Source organism: Nicotiana sylvestris, chromosome 6, assembly GCF_000393655.2.
Source record: "Nicotiana sylvestris chromosome 6, ASM39365v2, whole genome shotgun sequence".
NCBI classification, from domain to species: domain Eukaryota; kingdom Viridiplantae; phylum Streptophyta; class Magnoliopsida; order Solanales; family Solanaceae; genus Nicotiana; species Nicotiana sylvestris.
Window position 1 is genome coordinate 180,272,162 of NC_091062.1, and position 14,662 is coordinate 180,286,823.

The 14,662-nt window shown below is 38.6% G+C and overlaps 2 protein-coding genes across 2 annotated transcripts; one reads left to right on the forward strand and one right to left on the reverse strand.

Annotated features, from left to right (window-relative positions):
- The first annotated feature begins 5 nt into the window (after positions 1-5).
- Positions 6-2,507, forward strand: LOC138871754 (uncharacterized). Its single transcript, XM_070149652.1, has 4 exons — positions 6-562; positions 736-744; positions 1,065-1,275; positions 1,944-2,507. Exons 1-4 carry the CDS (start codon positions 6-8, stop codon positions 2,505-2,507), a joined length of 1,341 nt encoding a protein of 446 aa, XP_070005753.1.
- A 4,095-nt stretch (positions 2,508-6,602) lies between these two features.
- Positions 6,603-14,469, reverse strand: LOC104225768 (uncharacterized). The gene is made up of 13 exons (XM_009777632.2): positions 14,124-14,469; positions 13,370-13,507; positions 13,208-13,289; positions 11,893-11,969; positions 11,623-11,729; positions 10,753-10,885; positions 10,429-10,545; positions 10,232-10,323; positions 9,813-9,879; positions 9,632-9,710; positions 9,446-9,537; positions 7,753-7,896; positions 6,603-7,082 (listed from the first exon to the last, which is right to left on the reverse strand). Exons 1-13 carry the CDS (start codon positions 14,319-14,321, stop codon positions 6,942-6,944), a joined length of 1,467 nt encoding a protein of 488 aa, XP_009775934.1. The 5' UTR covers positions 14,322-14,469; the 3' UTR covers positions 6,603-6,941.
- Between the last annotated feature and the right edge of the window lie 193 nt (positions 14,470-14,662).

A 14,662-nucleotide genomic window follows, 5' to 3' on the forward strand; every position in this document is an offset into this window, starting at 1 on the left:
TGTATATGTACTCCTCTCGACTGAGGGAACTCTGGGATGAGTATGAAACACTCACACCCCCACCTACATGTGGTTGTCTTGAGTCAAAGAAGCATGTAGACCACTATCAGCTTCAAAAGGTTTATCCGTTTCTCACAGGTCTTAATGACTCTTATGATAATGCCAAGAATCAGGTGCTAATGACCCGACCAATACCTAACCTGAATCAAACCTATGCTATGATAATCAATGTAGAAAGTCAAAGGATCACTGGAAAAAGTGTGTATGGCTCTAATGATAACAATGAAGTTGCTTCCATGATGAGCGATAGAGCTCATAATAGTGGTTATAATGGAAGATTCAACAACAATGGAGGATTTAACAATTCTGGACGTTTTACCAACTCTGGCTATTTTGGAGGTTACAAACCTAAGAATTTCTTCAACAAAGCAAAAATTCAGTGTGACTACTGTAAGTGTAAAGGACATACAAGGAAAACTGGTTCAAGCTCCATGGCTATCCTAGTGATTTCAAGAACAAAAAAAAGGAGGAGGTTTCAATGCTCAAGCCAACAATGTGAACAGTAATGTGAAAAATAATGAGAAAAACTATGGGAATCCACCATCAGAAACACAAGGCAACTAGATGAACTATGCTACTCTAGCTCAGTTCTTTACTCTAGAACAATACCAGCAAATTCTGCAAATGCTGGACATGGGCATGGATGCTGAACCGTTGCTAACTCCGCTATTGCAGGGACATCAGGTATACTATATGCTTTCATGTCTACTTTGGTGAATCATAATTGGATAGTAGACACAGGAACATCTAATCAAATGGTGCATAGCCTAAATCTATTGGATTCTTATGAGGAAGTATCATAGAAGGATAGAAATAAAGTACACTTGCCTACTGGTGAACAAGCTTTTATTTCATACACTAGGATCTGTTCTTTCTTCAGAAATAGGAAAAATCAGAATATACTTCATATTCTAGAATTCAAGTATAACTTACTCTCAGTGTCTAAAATCACAAAAGAGTTAAGGTGTTTGGTGGCATTCTTTCCTGATTTTTGTCTCTTTCAGGAACTCTTCAGTGGGAAGGTATTGTGGATTGGTAGAGAAGAACTTAGGACTCTACATCCTCAAGGTTGCAGACAGACAAACCCCTGAACATCATATACCCCCAAATGTAAATACCATTGTTAGTAGAAATAAAGGCGTTAGCCTGAATAATACAAGTCCTTGTAATGATATCTCTTTGTGGCATAGGAGTCTAGGACATGCTCCTCTAAAGGTACTGCAGAAACTACATAATCTTTATGAGTTACATCTAACTGATCATCATCATTGTATTGTATGTCCTATTGCAAAGCATTCAAGGCTGCCCTTTCCTCTTAGAACCACTTGTTCTACTTCTATTTTTTATCTTGTGCATGTAGATATATGGGGTCCATATAGACTACCAACTCATGACTGCAAAAGATACTTTTTAACCTTGGTGGATGCTTTTTCTAAATATATCTGGATTTTTCTTCTAACTATTAAGGCAGATATTATTGTAGTATTGAAGAACTTCCTTACAATTGTGTGAAATCAGTCTAGGACTGCAGTCAAGTTCCTCAGAACTGACAATGGCACTGAATTTGTGAATGATCAAATCCATTCTCTGTTGCAAATTTTGGGAATCCTTCATCAAAGTTCCTATATTTATACGCCCTAACAAAATGGGGTGGTGGAGAGAAGGCATAGGACTATCTTAGATATGGATAGAGCACTCAGATTTCATGCCTTTATACCTCTAATATTTTGGGGTAAGTGTGTGTCCACTATAATGTACTTACTGAACAGATTGCCTACTAGACTTCTTCAAGGCAAGTCTCCATTTGAAGCGCTATTTCAGAAGATCCCTTCTATACAGCATCTTAGAGTGTTTGGTAGCTTATGTTATGTCATAAAGTGCAGAAAGAGGATAAGTTCAGTCCCAAGGCAATCCCACCAATCCACATGGGATACTCATCTTCTCAAAAGGGCTACATTCTATATGATCTACACTCCAAGGGCTTATTTGTCAGGAGATATGATGTCTTCAAGAAAGACATTTTCCCTTTTAAGCATATGCAGTATGAAGTTTCTCCTTTATTTCCTATACTAGAGGTCAGAGATGCACAAATTGAAATGATTACTGGCCACCCTGCATCAGTCTTAGATTTATCTACTCTTGGTATTCAGTCTTTGCCTTCTTCTCCTAGTCCTCTACATGATGATCAGTCTGCACCAGGCCCTTCTATTTCTTCTACTACACCCTCAGCCTTCCCTGAAGGGCTTAGAAGATCCTCCAGGACTTCTAAACCTCCTATATGGCTAATTGACTATGTAGTCGAGCCTAAGAAAATAGCCTGTCAATATCCTGTATCACATCATGTCTCTTGTAATCAGTTGTCTTCAAACTACAGGGCTTCTCTTGCTGTATATTCAGCTATTGTTGAGCTTAGAACTTTCAGAGAAGAAAGTGTTGATCCAAAGTGAATTGAAGCTATGCAAGATGAGATTTCAGCCTTGCAAGACAACAACACCTAGTCCTTGGTTGATCTGCCTCAAGGGAAAGTTCCTATAGGGTGTGAGTTGGACTTCAAGGTTAAGTATAAGTCTAATGGTGAGGTGGAAAGATATAAGGCTAAACTAGTAGCCAAAGGTTGTATTCAACAAGAAGGCCTGGATTATACAGAAACATTCTCTCCTGTGGACAAGATGGTCATAGTAAGGATTGTAGTTGCTCTAGCTGCTGCTTCTAGCTGGTACATTTTTCATATGGATGTCCATAATGCATTTCTTCAGGGTGATCTTCTAGAAAAGGTCTAGATGCAAGCTCCTAATGACCTTTCAAGCCAGGGGAGAATCAAAAGGTGTGTAAGCTACATAAGTTTTTGTATGGATTGAAGCAAGCACCTAGGCAATGGAATCTTAAACTAATAGAGGCGCTTCTAGACATGGACTTTGCTCAAAGTCACTATGACTATTCCTTGTTCACCAAAAGGATGGGTGTTGATCTTCTGATCATCTTAGGCTATGTAGATGATTTGTCGGTAACCGGCAGCAATTTACTTCTCATCTAGCAGGTCAAAAAATATTTGCAGAAAAAGTTCAAAATGAAGAATCTAGGGGAGCTGAAATATTTCCTTGGTATTGAATTCTCAAGATCTCAGGAAGTTATTCTAATGTATCAAAAGAAATATGCCCTAGAATTAGTGTCTGAATTTGGCTTAGCAGGAGGAAAACCAGCTCCTACACCTCTTGAGTTTAATTAGAAACTCACTTCTGTTGAATTTGATCAAGTAGTAAAAGACAATGGCTCTGAAGATGTGCAACTTAAGAGAAGGAAAATTATCAAAGGTTAGTTGGGAGGCTCCTGTATCTAACTATGACCAGGCCAGATATAGCCTTTATAGTTCAAGCTCAGCCAATATATGCATGCACCTAAAGTTTCTCACATGGAGGCTGCTAGAGGAGTAGTGAAACACATCAAGTCTCCACCTGGACTTGGTATGCTCATGCCAACTGGAAGTTGCAATCAACTAATAGCCTATTGTAATTCTGATTGGGGATCATGTGTGGAGTCGATGAGGTCAATCACTGGATATGTAGATAAATTTGGAGGAGCACTGATCTCCTGGAAGTCAAAGAAACGAGGGACAATATATATGAGTTCAGCTGAGGCGGAGTTCAGAAGCATGGCAACCACAGGAGCTGAAATTGTGTGGCTAGTTGGACTGTTCAAGGAGTTAGGAGTAGATATTGTCCTGCCTGTGCCTCTACACTGTGACAGTGAAGCAGTGTGGTTTGCTGTCAACGCACACAGGAAGCGCTGTAGGCAGTGACAAAACATCTCCCTCTTGCACCTGTTTTAAAAAGAAAAAATCATGTGCTAGAGTTTTGACATATTTTGGCCCTTTTATCTCCCATATATATATATATATATGACTAAAAAAAAATCAAGCGCCAGAAGTTGACATGTTGTGATGTCGATCACTTCCAGATCCGCTAATTACCACCTACTCTGGTTCACCAACTGATTGCACCAGAAAAGCTCACTTATTGCAGGCCATGAACTCAACACGGAATCATTTAGTAAAAGAAGAAATCCTTGGTGTTGCATGCTTGCGATAAAATTGCCTACCAGACACCATGGGAGCCTCCAAAAGGCAGAACCTATCAGACTCACTAATTCTATCGGAAGTTGAGAATGCTGAATGTATTGGTCAAAGTTAATCTTGGAAAGTTGGAATTCTCATTGGAGAATATATAGAGGTAATACTGTGGTCACTCCTCAAGGGCGAAAAGATATAACAAAAAGGTAAAGAACGGTTGGAGCTAGCTAGATTGATTATATGTTTGAACTGCTCCCAAGATACAAGTAATCCTGTGATTCTCTTCGGAGGTTCCAAATCATGCAAATTAATGTCCCATTACAAAGTACTCAATCCAAAAGTACATATCAGTCAATGGGCGATCAAAAGAGGGTCTAAACTCTACAACACCGACAAACTATATATGTCAGTATGAGTAATTAAATAGGCTTGTACTCGATCGGTTTTTAACATTCACAGGTGTAGCAATATATAAATTTAAAATGTGCGGACTGCAGTTGTAACATTTACATTAGTTTACTCCAACAATAATAACAGGATACAGATATAACTAAGAAATGATAATAATGGCATTAAATTAAAGAGGGTACTTGGAGGCCTGAAGCAAATTAAGAGTCTAGTTGTGTTGAGGTTGGTCAGCCAAGGAGACTTTGCTTAGCCTGCTGGGTAATGTCTTAATCAGAGAGTTTACGTTTCTCAGGTTTCTGGCAGGCGTTTTTCGGCGGCTAGTTGAACCATATATGGCTCTATGTGCCAGTGCTTTACCCATGAACCGGTGCTCCTTCTCCACCCTGCAGCTCTCTTGATCATATTCCTCTTGGCAGCTCTTGTAGGTTTCAGAAACTTCACATATTGCTGCTTTGTCACTGGCCATATTTTTCCCAAGAGGAGAGCTAGGGTGCTGTAAAGGAAACAATTAAGAAGGGATACCCATTTATAATTGGCCCTTTAATTTGTCTGAGGATTAAAGGCAAAAGGCAAATATGCTAATACAGTACTATCTTTAATTAAAAGAGAAGTGTTAGTATCTCTCTCTCTCATTAAAGAATCTGATCGTGTGCTTATCAAACATAGGGGGAGGAGACACTTTTCCCTTGATGAATAAGCTTGAAAAGCATTCTTCATAGACTTGAGAGCACAAATAGTCCAGATCTTTTCTATATCTTGCGCATCAAATGGGAATTTAGGTGCTAATTATTTCATTAGGTGGTTCAACTCTTCTTGTGATCCTGGCAAAAACTAAAGCCAAGAAGGCCATGTTTACGTGATACAAAAACCATAGTCCATAGAGTAAAAACAGCGTCTCTTGACATTTCCACGTTGGTGAAACTATTACATTTGTACCGATGCCTTTCAGTTTATTTAGAACATCACTAATGTCATGGGAGGCTTTCCAGCCATGCCCCATGGCGTCCTAGCAAGCATCCCAACGCCTGGCGCCACAGACGACCCCGTGGTCTTCGCTGCGCCAAGTGACAAGCGCGCATGTGCCTCTGTCGCCCCACCGATATCCATCGCCAGCGCCTAGCCGCAGGCAGATGCCAACAGCGCCGCGCGCACAGACCGTGATACCAAAGACAATGTTGCTGACAACGGACCTGTTTCTGCCTTGTAGAAAACTAAGTCATTTTCATTGTAAATTTAGAGTAGTTTTATTTCATGTACTTCCATTATGTTTCTTTAGCTTAGTTAAGTCTAGTCTTGTAACTTTGATTTATTTTTTTAAGCACTATTAGAGGATCAAGCAATCAAACTTTCTAGCAAGCAAACAATTCTCTGTACTGGTGTCTGTCCCCCTCGACACCGTGTTGCTTTTCTGTAATAGCTTTCATTAATGCAATCAAGATTTCTTTCATTCTCAATTCTCATTTATGTTCTATCAATTGCTCTTGACATTGGTTTTCTCGTACGGCACTGACAATCTCGACTACCGTACGGAGGAGACCTCATTTGGCGGATAGTAACTGCACTGACATCAGTTGCTTAGCCTTACATCGTCCTACCAAGGAATCTCAGGAAGGCGCCGCGTAACACTAATCATGAGAAACAACTAATGTTCGGTCTCTGCATCTGTAGGGGCTGCACCTGTGTGAATCTTCTCCTGATTTGGACTACTAAACTTTTGGAATCGCATTTTCCCTTACTGAAGAGTGAAAGAGGATGCTTGACATCGAAGCAATCCCTTGTCTCCCATCCAAAACATCTTTAACTGGTGATGGCGGGACCCATTAGCTTCTTCTTTTTTACTACTCCATTTCTTCTTTATCCATCGTGTCACATTTATAAGATAGGTGCTTTCCATAATATTTCGTCTATAAGTAACTTCTCCTCCCCCCCCCCCCCACAAACCCAAACACCACCAACACCGGTTGTCCCAACAGTCAGTTATTCCTGCCCAAAATTGGAATATATTAGCATCCCTATTGCTTTAACTTCATTCCATATCAGGACCAGCTAGGAGTAGGGAAATAGAAGAGAAGAAGAACAACGAGAGCTACATATTGTACAAGTTTAATTTACAACGTGATGTCATCTTGTGACAGGACTAAATACATATCTTCCAGAAGCACATTGTAATGCCATAACTAGACGAGGAGAAAGCTGGAAACTGTTCATAATCTACCATTCTACTGTAATAAATTATCCGCAGCTATATACATGCCATGAGGACAGTAAAGTACAATGCTATGAGAATCTGAGTTATCTTCTGGGTTTGCTGCCGAAGAACTCACTGAATGCATGCTTTTGAAACATTTGGGCATGATCAAGAGAGCGTGGCACCCACTCAGTGCAAAAAGCATTTCCGTCAGCAACTTCATAGCTTTACATAAACCTTTTTTGCGTGAAGGAATCCAGCAACCAAGCCCCAAAACAGTATCTCAAGCATCACAAATACCAGAGTACCCCACTTCTTTGAATGAAATACTGCTTGAAGGAACCTTTCTGTGATGTCAACCTATATTCCATTTTATTTGTAAGTTTAGATTTAATTAAAGAGAAGCATCATTTTGATATAGATACTATCTGTACGTCTCTAAAAGCACCTAAGAGTATGCAGTAAACAAACTCGGAAACCTAAAGGAAGCAGCGGATTTGCTAGAAAAGGATGCTATTTAATTTGATGATGTCTCTTACACAAAAGATGGAGAGAATATTGTTAACAAGAAAAAATTGACCCTATAGCGACTTGAGGAGAATATACTAGTATGAAAGCTATTATGTGCATGATGCCATAAAATATCACTATGCTACATGATGGCTGAAGAAAAGCCATAATAGATATAGAGAGAGAGGACAGGTGCAGAGTGCTTGAAGGGTAGCCAGCCTAGTTTAACTGGTCAAGAGGTCCCTAATTCAAATGAAACCCCCCCTCCCCCCCAAACCCCTTCCACCAGAGTCCAAAACCATTTTACTGAGAATCTTCCAAATTCATACTACTAATTTATCCATCGGGATAGAAAAACAGAAATATCTTTGGTGTGCTCTAGTTGATCATTGATCTTCCACAAACACTGCTTGCCGAAAGAAGTTCGTGGAGCACAGCCTTACAATGATCAGAAATAGCTTCTCAGGAGATGAGTAAGTTTACTAGAGGAACGGATATTTGATGGAAAGAAGATGATTACCAAGTTGTTTTCAGGTGAATACCAATAGAAACCTTGTAGTGCTGCGGGAAAGAGGTCACAAGCAGCCAAAGCATAGAGGATGAGAGCATTCATTCCCATCCACTGAAATAGTATAAATGGCTTCCTGAAACATTTGACATCAACCTGCACCATATAGAGAATGCAAATCAAACTCCATGCCCTAGATCAGCAATATTATCCTTTTCCTCTAATGATATAGAAGATTAAGGGAATACCTTTCCTATTTAGTAGTTTACAAGAAAGCGTTGTAATGGAACCAAATACTCTATGAGAAGTGGAAGGTTTCGACGTCAGAATAAAGATGTTTCTCTTCAAAACCAATAAGTCAGTGCCACGAATGCAATCACTAGATGATTTGAAAGATACATAAAGTTATCAGGAAAACAGTCTTTTGCACAATCTAAATTTCGTTATTTGGTACCCTGTCTCGGAATCTTCCAGAAAGCCAGGTAATTGAATTTGGAAGCACAAACTGCAGATCAAGCATTGCTTTAGCGAAGGCTGTAATGCATCATGACCAAACATACATTTACAATAATAATGAGGAGATTGATGAGGATGTCACACATCGTATTGGAGCAAGGTGGATGAAATGGAGGCTCGCATCTGGGCGTCTTGTGTGATAAGAATGTACCACTAAAACTTAAAGGTAAGTTCTATAAAATGGTAGTTATACCGACTATATTGTATGGGGCAAAGTGTTGGCCAGTCAAGAACTCTCATATCCAGAAGATTAAAGTAGCTGAGATGAGGATGTTGAAATGGATGTGGGGGTATACCGCGTTAGATAGGAATAGGAATGAAGTTATTCGGTAAAAGGTGAGAGTGAACCCCGTGGAGGATAACATGCGGGAGGCGAGGCTGAGATCGTTCAGGCATGTGACGAGGAGAAGCACATGTCTCAGTTATGAGGTATGAGAGGTTAACCTCGGGGGGTATGAGAAGAGCTAGAGGTAGGCCAATGAAGTACCGGGAGAGGTGATTAGCCAGGAAATGACGCATCTTAAGCTTACCGAGGACATGACCCTTGATAGAAAGATGTGGAGGTCGAGAATCAGGGTAGAAGATTAGTAGGTAATCAAGTGTTTTCCATTTTGTTTCCCATACAAGTAGTATTAGTATTAGTATGGTTTCTTTTTATTCTTAGATTGATATTACTACCTATTGTTCGATTGCTATCTCTCGCTTCGATTTTCTTAATATCTTGTTGTTGTTACTGCTTATTGCCACTGCTTCTTTTTCATATTTTCTTTACCTAAGAGTCTATTCGGAAACAAAATCTCTACCCTCCGAGGGTAAGGGTACGGTCCGCGTACACTCTACCCTCTCCGGACCCCAATTGTGAGTTGTGAGAATTCACTGGGTTTATTGTTATTGTATTAATAAAGTTACTCTCATGTTGTGAACTTCAATTTAATTCCATTTATTAACCTACCAGGCGCTTTTTCATTAAGTAGAGCATCTGAAACAGTATGCTAATTTCATCGAACTCTTTTTTTTATAAGGTAAAGATTTTATTAAATAAAGTACCAAGCTGGTGCTTTATTTAATTAATATTACAATGCAAGAGAATTTCTCACTTTTGGCACATATCATTTTTCGGAAAATTAATATCACAAAAGGGTTAATTTCATAAATAGAGAAGATAACCGGAAAATCTAGTCAGACTCACAAGGTAATAAAGAACTACTAAGAGCAAACCGGATACTCCAGCCGTGATGAACATATAGCTCAATGTGTAAAGCGGTTTAGAAAAAGGAACACCTGGAACATCAAAAATGTGCTGTAAGCATCAGCTATAAAGCAAACATGTCTTGAAAACAAAATTCAACCCAACATCATCCATTAAACAGCATACCTGCAAGCTCCAACACATATCCTACAATTGTTAGAAAGACAGAAAATACGGACCAAAAGATTACCCTCTGCATGTGACCCTACAGCAAAGATGTATTTATATGAGAAAGAGGATGCAACAAAATACAACAAGCAATTCTATAGTTAGCAAATGTTTCGAAAGAGTATCATGTCTTTCTTACTTTAACATGCACAAGAATGTGGCCGAAATGCAAGCCCACAAGGCATGTAATGGCGGCCATCAAAGAACTGAATAGTTTCAATAAGAAAAGAAAAGACATGAGCTGGAAGCAATTAAAGTAAAGCAAAGGAACAGAATTTGCTAGCTGACAATGAGGCTCATATATAATTTGATTTACATGAAAAAGAAAAAGGAGCCTCCAAACATATGTAAAACAAATGGTACAGCAAAAGAATATGATTCTTTATACATCTAACAAAGTGCAGAGATCTATCGATCGGCCTTTATGAATTAGTACCTCAAAAAAGTAAATCACGTCAAAAAGAAGTTGTTTCTATTATGTACCTAGGCTCTAGCTAACAAAATTAAGCTGGACGCAATCTGCTGGAAAAGTGTACACAGGGAAAAGAGGATATTTACCTTAAGATTCCTTCAGGGTCAAATGGAGCAAGGCACCATCCAGGTGCATTTGATGGTAGAGGTCCATAATCAGGAGAGTTGACGCTGCATTCCTACCGACAGAAAATTAACAGCACGAGCAAGATGATGAGAACAGAGATGTAAGTTCAAATCCACCAAATCAGAGTTTGCACATGACAATTAAGGTCATAAAGAACCTTGGTTCTTCTGTAGACAGGACGTTGATAAAGGTGTTTTTCACCAAGAAGAAGCCTATCAATCAGACCAACCACATTGCAAGGAGGATCAAGACTGCCCCTCACTCCACAGTTAACCTGTTAAAAATAGATATCAGGAACCTCCCAAAATAACCCAATTAATAACTAAGTGAAGACTCAGATTTCTAGGAAACTTAACATAAGGCATGTAGAGTGACAAAACTTAACAGATGTCTGATGCAGAAAAAGAATGGCGTTTAATAGCCACCAGCAGATTGAACCAGAGAAAAGTAAAATCTTGGAGCACTTCAGAAAGATTCTTACAGTTTGAGTACTCAATTCATATCCTGAAACCGCTGATTCCATGTCAAGACTCGATATTTCAAAGAACCAATCCGGAACATAGAGTCCATACAGCAAAATCAGGTAAGATAGACCAATTAAGGTTCCAGCCACCCTGCATAGCAGAAAAAGTAAGAAAAGCTTCTCAAAATAAGTGGCATTATCATGTACAGAAAACTTTGTGACAAGTTTATTCTTCTTCATGAATTTACAATTTTTTAATTGGCATAAAGGTGTAATTAATTAGTTTTGGGATCTCATTATTCCTTATAGCTACTATGAAAAATCTTACTATTGCATGGACCCATATATCTGGACGAGCAAAAAGCTAAAGGTCATCATGTATTGGACCATGTATGTCTCGGGAAAAAATGCAACAGAAACATATCCACTGAAAAGCTAAACAGGCAAAATTAAGGAAAGGAGATTTTGACTGATCTGGTCAAAGGATTGCTATATAAGAAAGAAAATGAACATAGGAAGATAACAAATACCAACCAGCAGTATTTCCCTATAACTGATGGATAGCCATTTGAATCACTATAATATTGTTGTGAAGTCCTTGAAGTATCATAGATACTTTTCCCGCAGGAACAAGTAGTAGTAATATCATTTACAGATTCTCAAGAGTACTAGTTCATCCACAAGTGGATGGATAAATATTCTGCTGCTACTACGAAATTTTGAGCACTACAAAAATCTTGAACAGACACGTGTGATATTCTCGATCAAGGAAGACACTGATTAAGAGAAACAAACAATTCAACCATGTGCATCACCAACAAAAATATTAAAATAAACCATGAATGAACCAAGCAGCACATGATCCATAATCTCAAGAGGTATACTTACGCTTGAAAGAAGTATCTCCTGACGAATGCCTTTGCTGAATCAACAGGATAATCATTGGCAAGCCAAATTTCCAGAATTGAAGCAAATAGATAACCAATAGAAATCCTCTACAGCAGAAAAGCACATAGAATAATGCTAGGATATAAAAGAACTTGAAATACAGATAACAATAAAGGTTTTAATCTACCTAAGGACGCAGAAGACAGGCTGGGATTATACGAGTAAAGAAAAAATCAAATAAGGAACACAAGCCATTGTCAGATAAAGTACCTGTAACACTCCCATCCATCTAATTCTAGCAATATCAACTCCATAACTCAGGTTGTCGCGCCCATGGAAATACCCACCTAAGAATGAGTAATCATGGATTCGATGACTTGTAACATATGTGAGTTTAAATGCAGTTGAGAGAAAATTTTACAAAAGAAAGCCTTATAAATTTTCCGTAATATCTAATTAGCTAATAACAACAAAAGCTCATGATGGCAAATTTTCAGTTCATGTAGGAGAGAAGCAATTGAGCCCTTTTTCCTCCAGGTGTTACCTCACTGCACATTTCCTCCTTATGTTTTTTCAAAACAATAAGTCAGAACTTTAATTTTGACGAAGTCAGCAAAAGGTTCCATTTACAAACAACTCTCTAATAATCAGTAATATATGGCCTTGATAATCCATATCCATGGCTATTCAAAGTATAGCTATACAATTTCCTAATACCATCCAAATAGATGATCCTTGTTTTGAATATGTCCACCATGGTTGACTGTTGTACAGCGTGCACCCATCACCACAAAGGAAGCTTGGTTTAGACAACAATGACTTCAACCTCACATCTAAAAACTCGTTTGATTATTTTTTTATCCTCACTTTTATGTCAAATAAATGAGGCTTTGATTATTTAGACCTTGAAGTTCCGTATGTACTATGTTTTGTGCTAAGAGAAAGAGTTCATTTCAAATTGGTGGGTTTTTTAAGAAATCAAGTTTTGCGTTTAGCTAGCCACGTTGGGCCTCGATTTGTAAACAGAGGGTCTGATTAAGCAAACAACATAGACAACAAATTGTAATGAGCCAAATTATAGGTTGTTGTTTATAAGTTGATCCTAAATTCTGAGCAAGCTCGGCTCATTTGCAAGTATAGTTGAGACAACAAGATTTCTGTATTTTTTTCAACATGGTAAGTAGGAAGAGCTTATAATGAACAGGGATTTTACTTTAAATAATGGTGGTGTCTGGGCCATCTTGCACTCACCTAGACAATTCCACCGAGTACCTGCTACCTCCCACCAGCACAGGTACCAAGTAGCTCTGGCGCACCAAGGATTACGCAAATGGGAATAAATCACCTAGGTTTTTTTGTCTTTTCTGGAATCTAAACCCTAGACTCCAAGAATTTCACCCACTTCATTGAATTCTAGGTCACACTCTTGGGTACGCCGTTTTACTTTTTATTTTTTGATAAGGAGGAAATGAAGGCAGAGCATCGGTTGATCAGTCATTTCTTTCCTGCGTATACAATGCATTTCACAAATAACGCTTAAGTGTGAATCCCTCCCTCGTTATGAGGTGCTCAGCAAATGGCATACCTTGAAGGAACACTCCCAAAATAAAGAGCTTAACTGTCCTCAGTAAGACTTTCTTTGTAGCTTGTGGTTTGCTGGAAACTTTCTGCATCAACAATGGATTCTCATCCCTGTTGGAATCAAAAAAATTGGATTACCTAACAAGAAAAGCATGACGAGTGGTACCTTGAATACTAGACTCGCAGAGACCCCAACAATAAAGAGGAAAAAGGGCATCACAAAGTCGGCAAGGGTCACTCCAAACCACGGGGAGTGGTTTATTGATGGGAAAGCCTTTCCAGCATCATCAACCAAAATCATCAACTGTCAAATAAACCACATAAAAGAAAACTAAGGTGAAGAAGAAAGGAGACTAAAGCAAGTCAAATAACAAAGAGAATAGACCACATGAAATCGCAGAAGACACACATAATTTAACAGAGAAGACCAAAAGAAAGGACAAGTTTATAATACATCCTAGAATCAGAAACAGATTCAAAATTTTCAATTCCGTTGTTTCATTGCTCCATTAACCCTACTGGAAGATAACTGCAAAATTGCATTTTAGCACTAGAAAAGGTTGCATTTTGCATTAGTATAACTTGTTGACTTAGGAAATAAACAGCATCAGTGAAGACAAAAGAGCACAGAGAAGATATTTTCAGCTACAAAAAGAGTAGCTTAGAATTTCATATCAACATTCCATTGGGATGGTTAGTTGCTGGTTTGCACAATTAGGCCCAATTCAGAAGGCGAAATCACAGAAGAAAAATACAAATTTTGATATAGGGGCTTTGAAGGAAAAGCTGTAATCAAAGTGCTTCTTTCATGTTCATAGAGAAGTTAAACAGCAAAGCATGCAAAACTAGTCAAATACAATTAAGTTCTAGCAAAGGCGGAGATACAGTCAGTTCGAAAAGCAACCAAAAAAAAATCATACAGCGACGGTAAGGCCTCTAAAGACATCGAGAGAGAGCAAACGTTGTTTGGGAGTAGGTTTTGATCCGGCCGGCTCGGAGACTATTTCTCCATCTGTAGCGTGCGAGTGCGACAATATTAATTCAGGCGAAGAATTGGAAAGAAGAAGCGGAGCTCGTTCGCCGGAATCTGTGACCACCGTCAGCGGCGGCGAGGACATTCCGACAGAGTTGAAATTTTTTAGAGTTGACTATATCCACCGTGGACTAATTTTCCCTGCTACTGCAATAGGTGACTGAACTAAAGAGAATAAGTACAAAATAGTGCTTCAAAAAAATTATTTGCGCTAATGCCTTATCTGATTGTTAGACTTAACATGAATTGCGAAAAAAGTAAGATTTGTTATAAAATATAATTCAAAGTAGCAATATGGAACAAGGAAATAAAAGTAATTTAGTAAAACATGAACAAGAAATGGAGATAGAGAGAAGGAAGAGATTTTTTCTTTAATTGTGTGTATTTTTCTATCTATTACAAGGCCTTTATATAGGCATAAAAAGT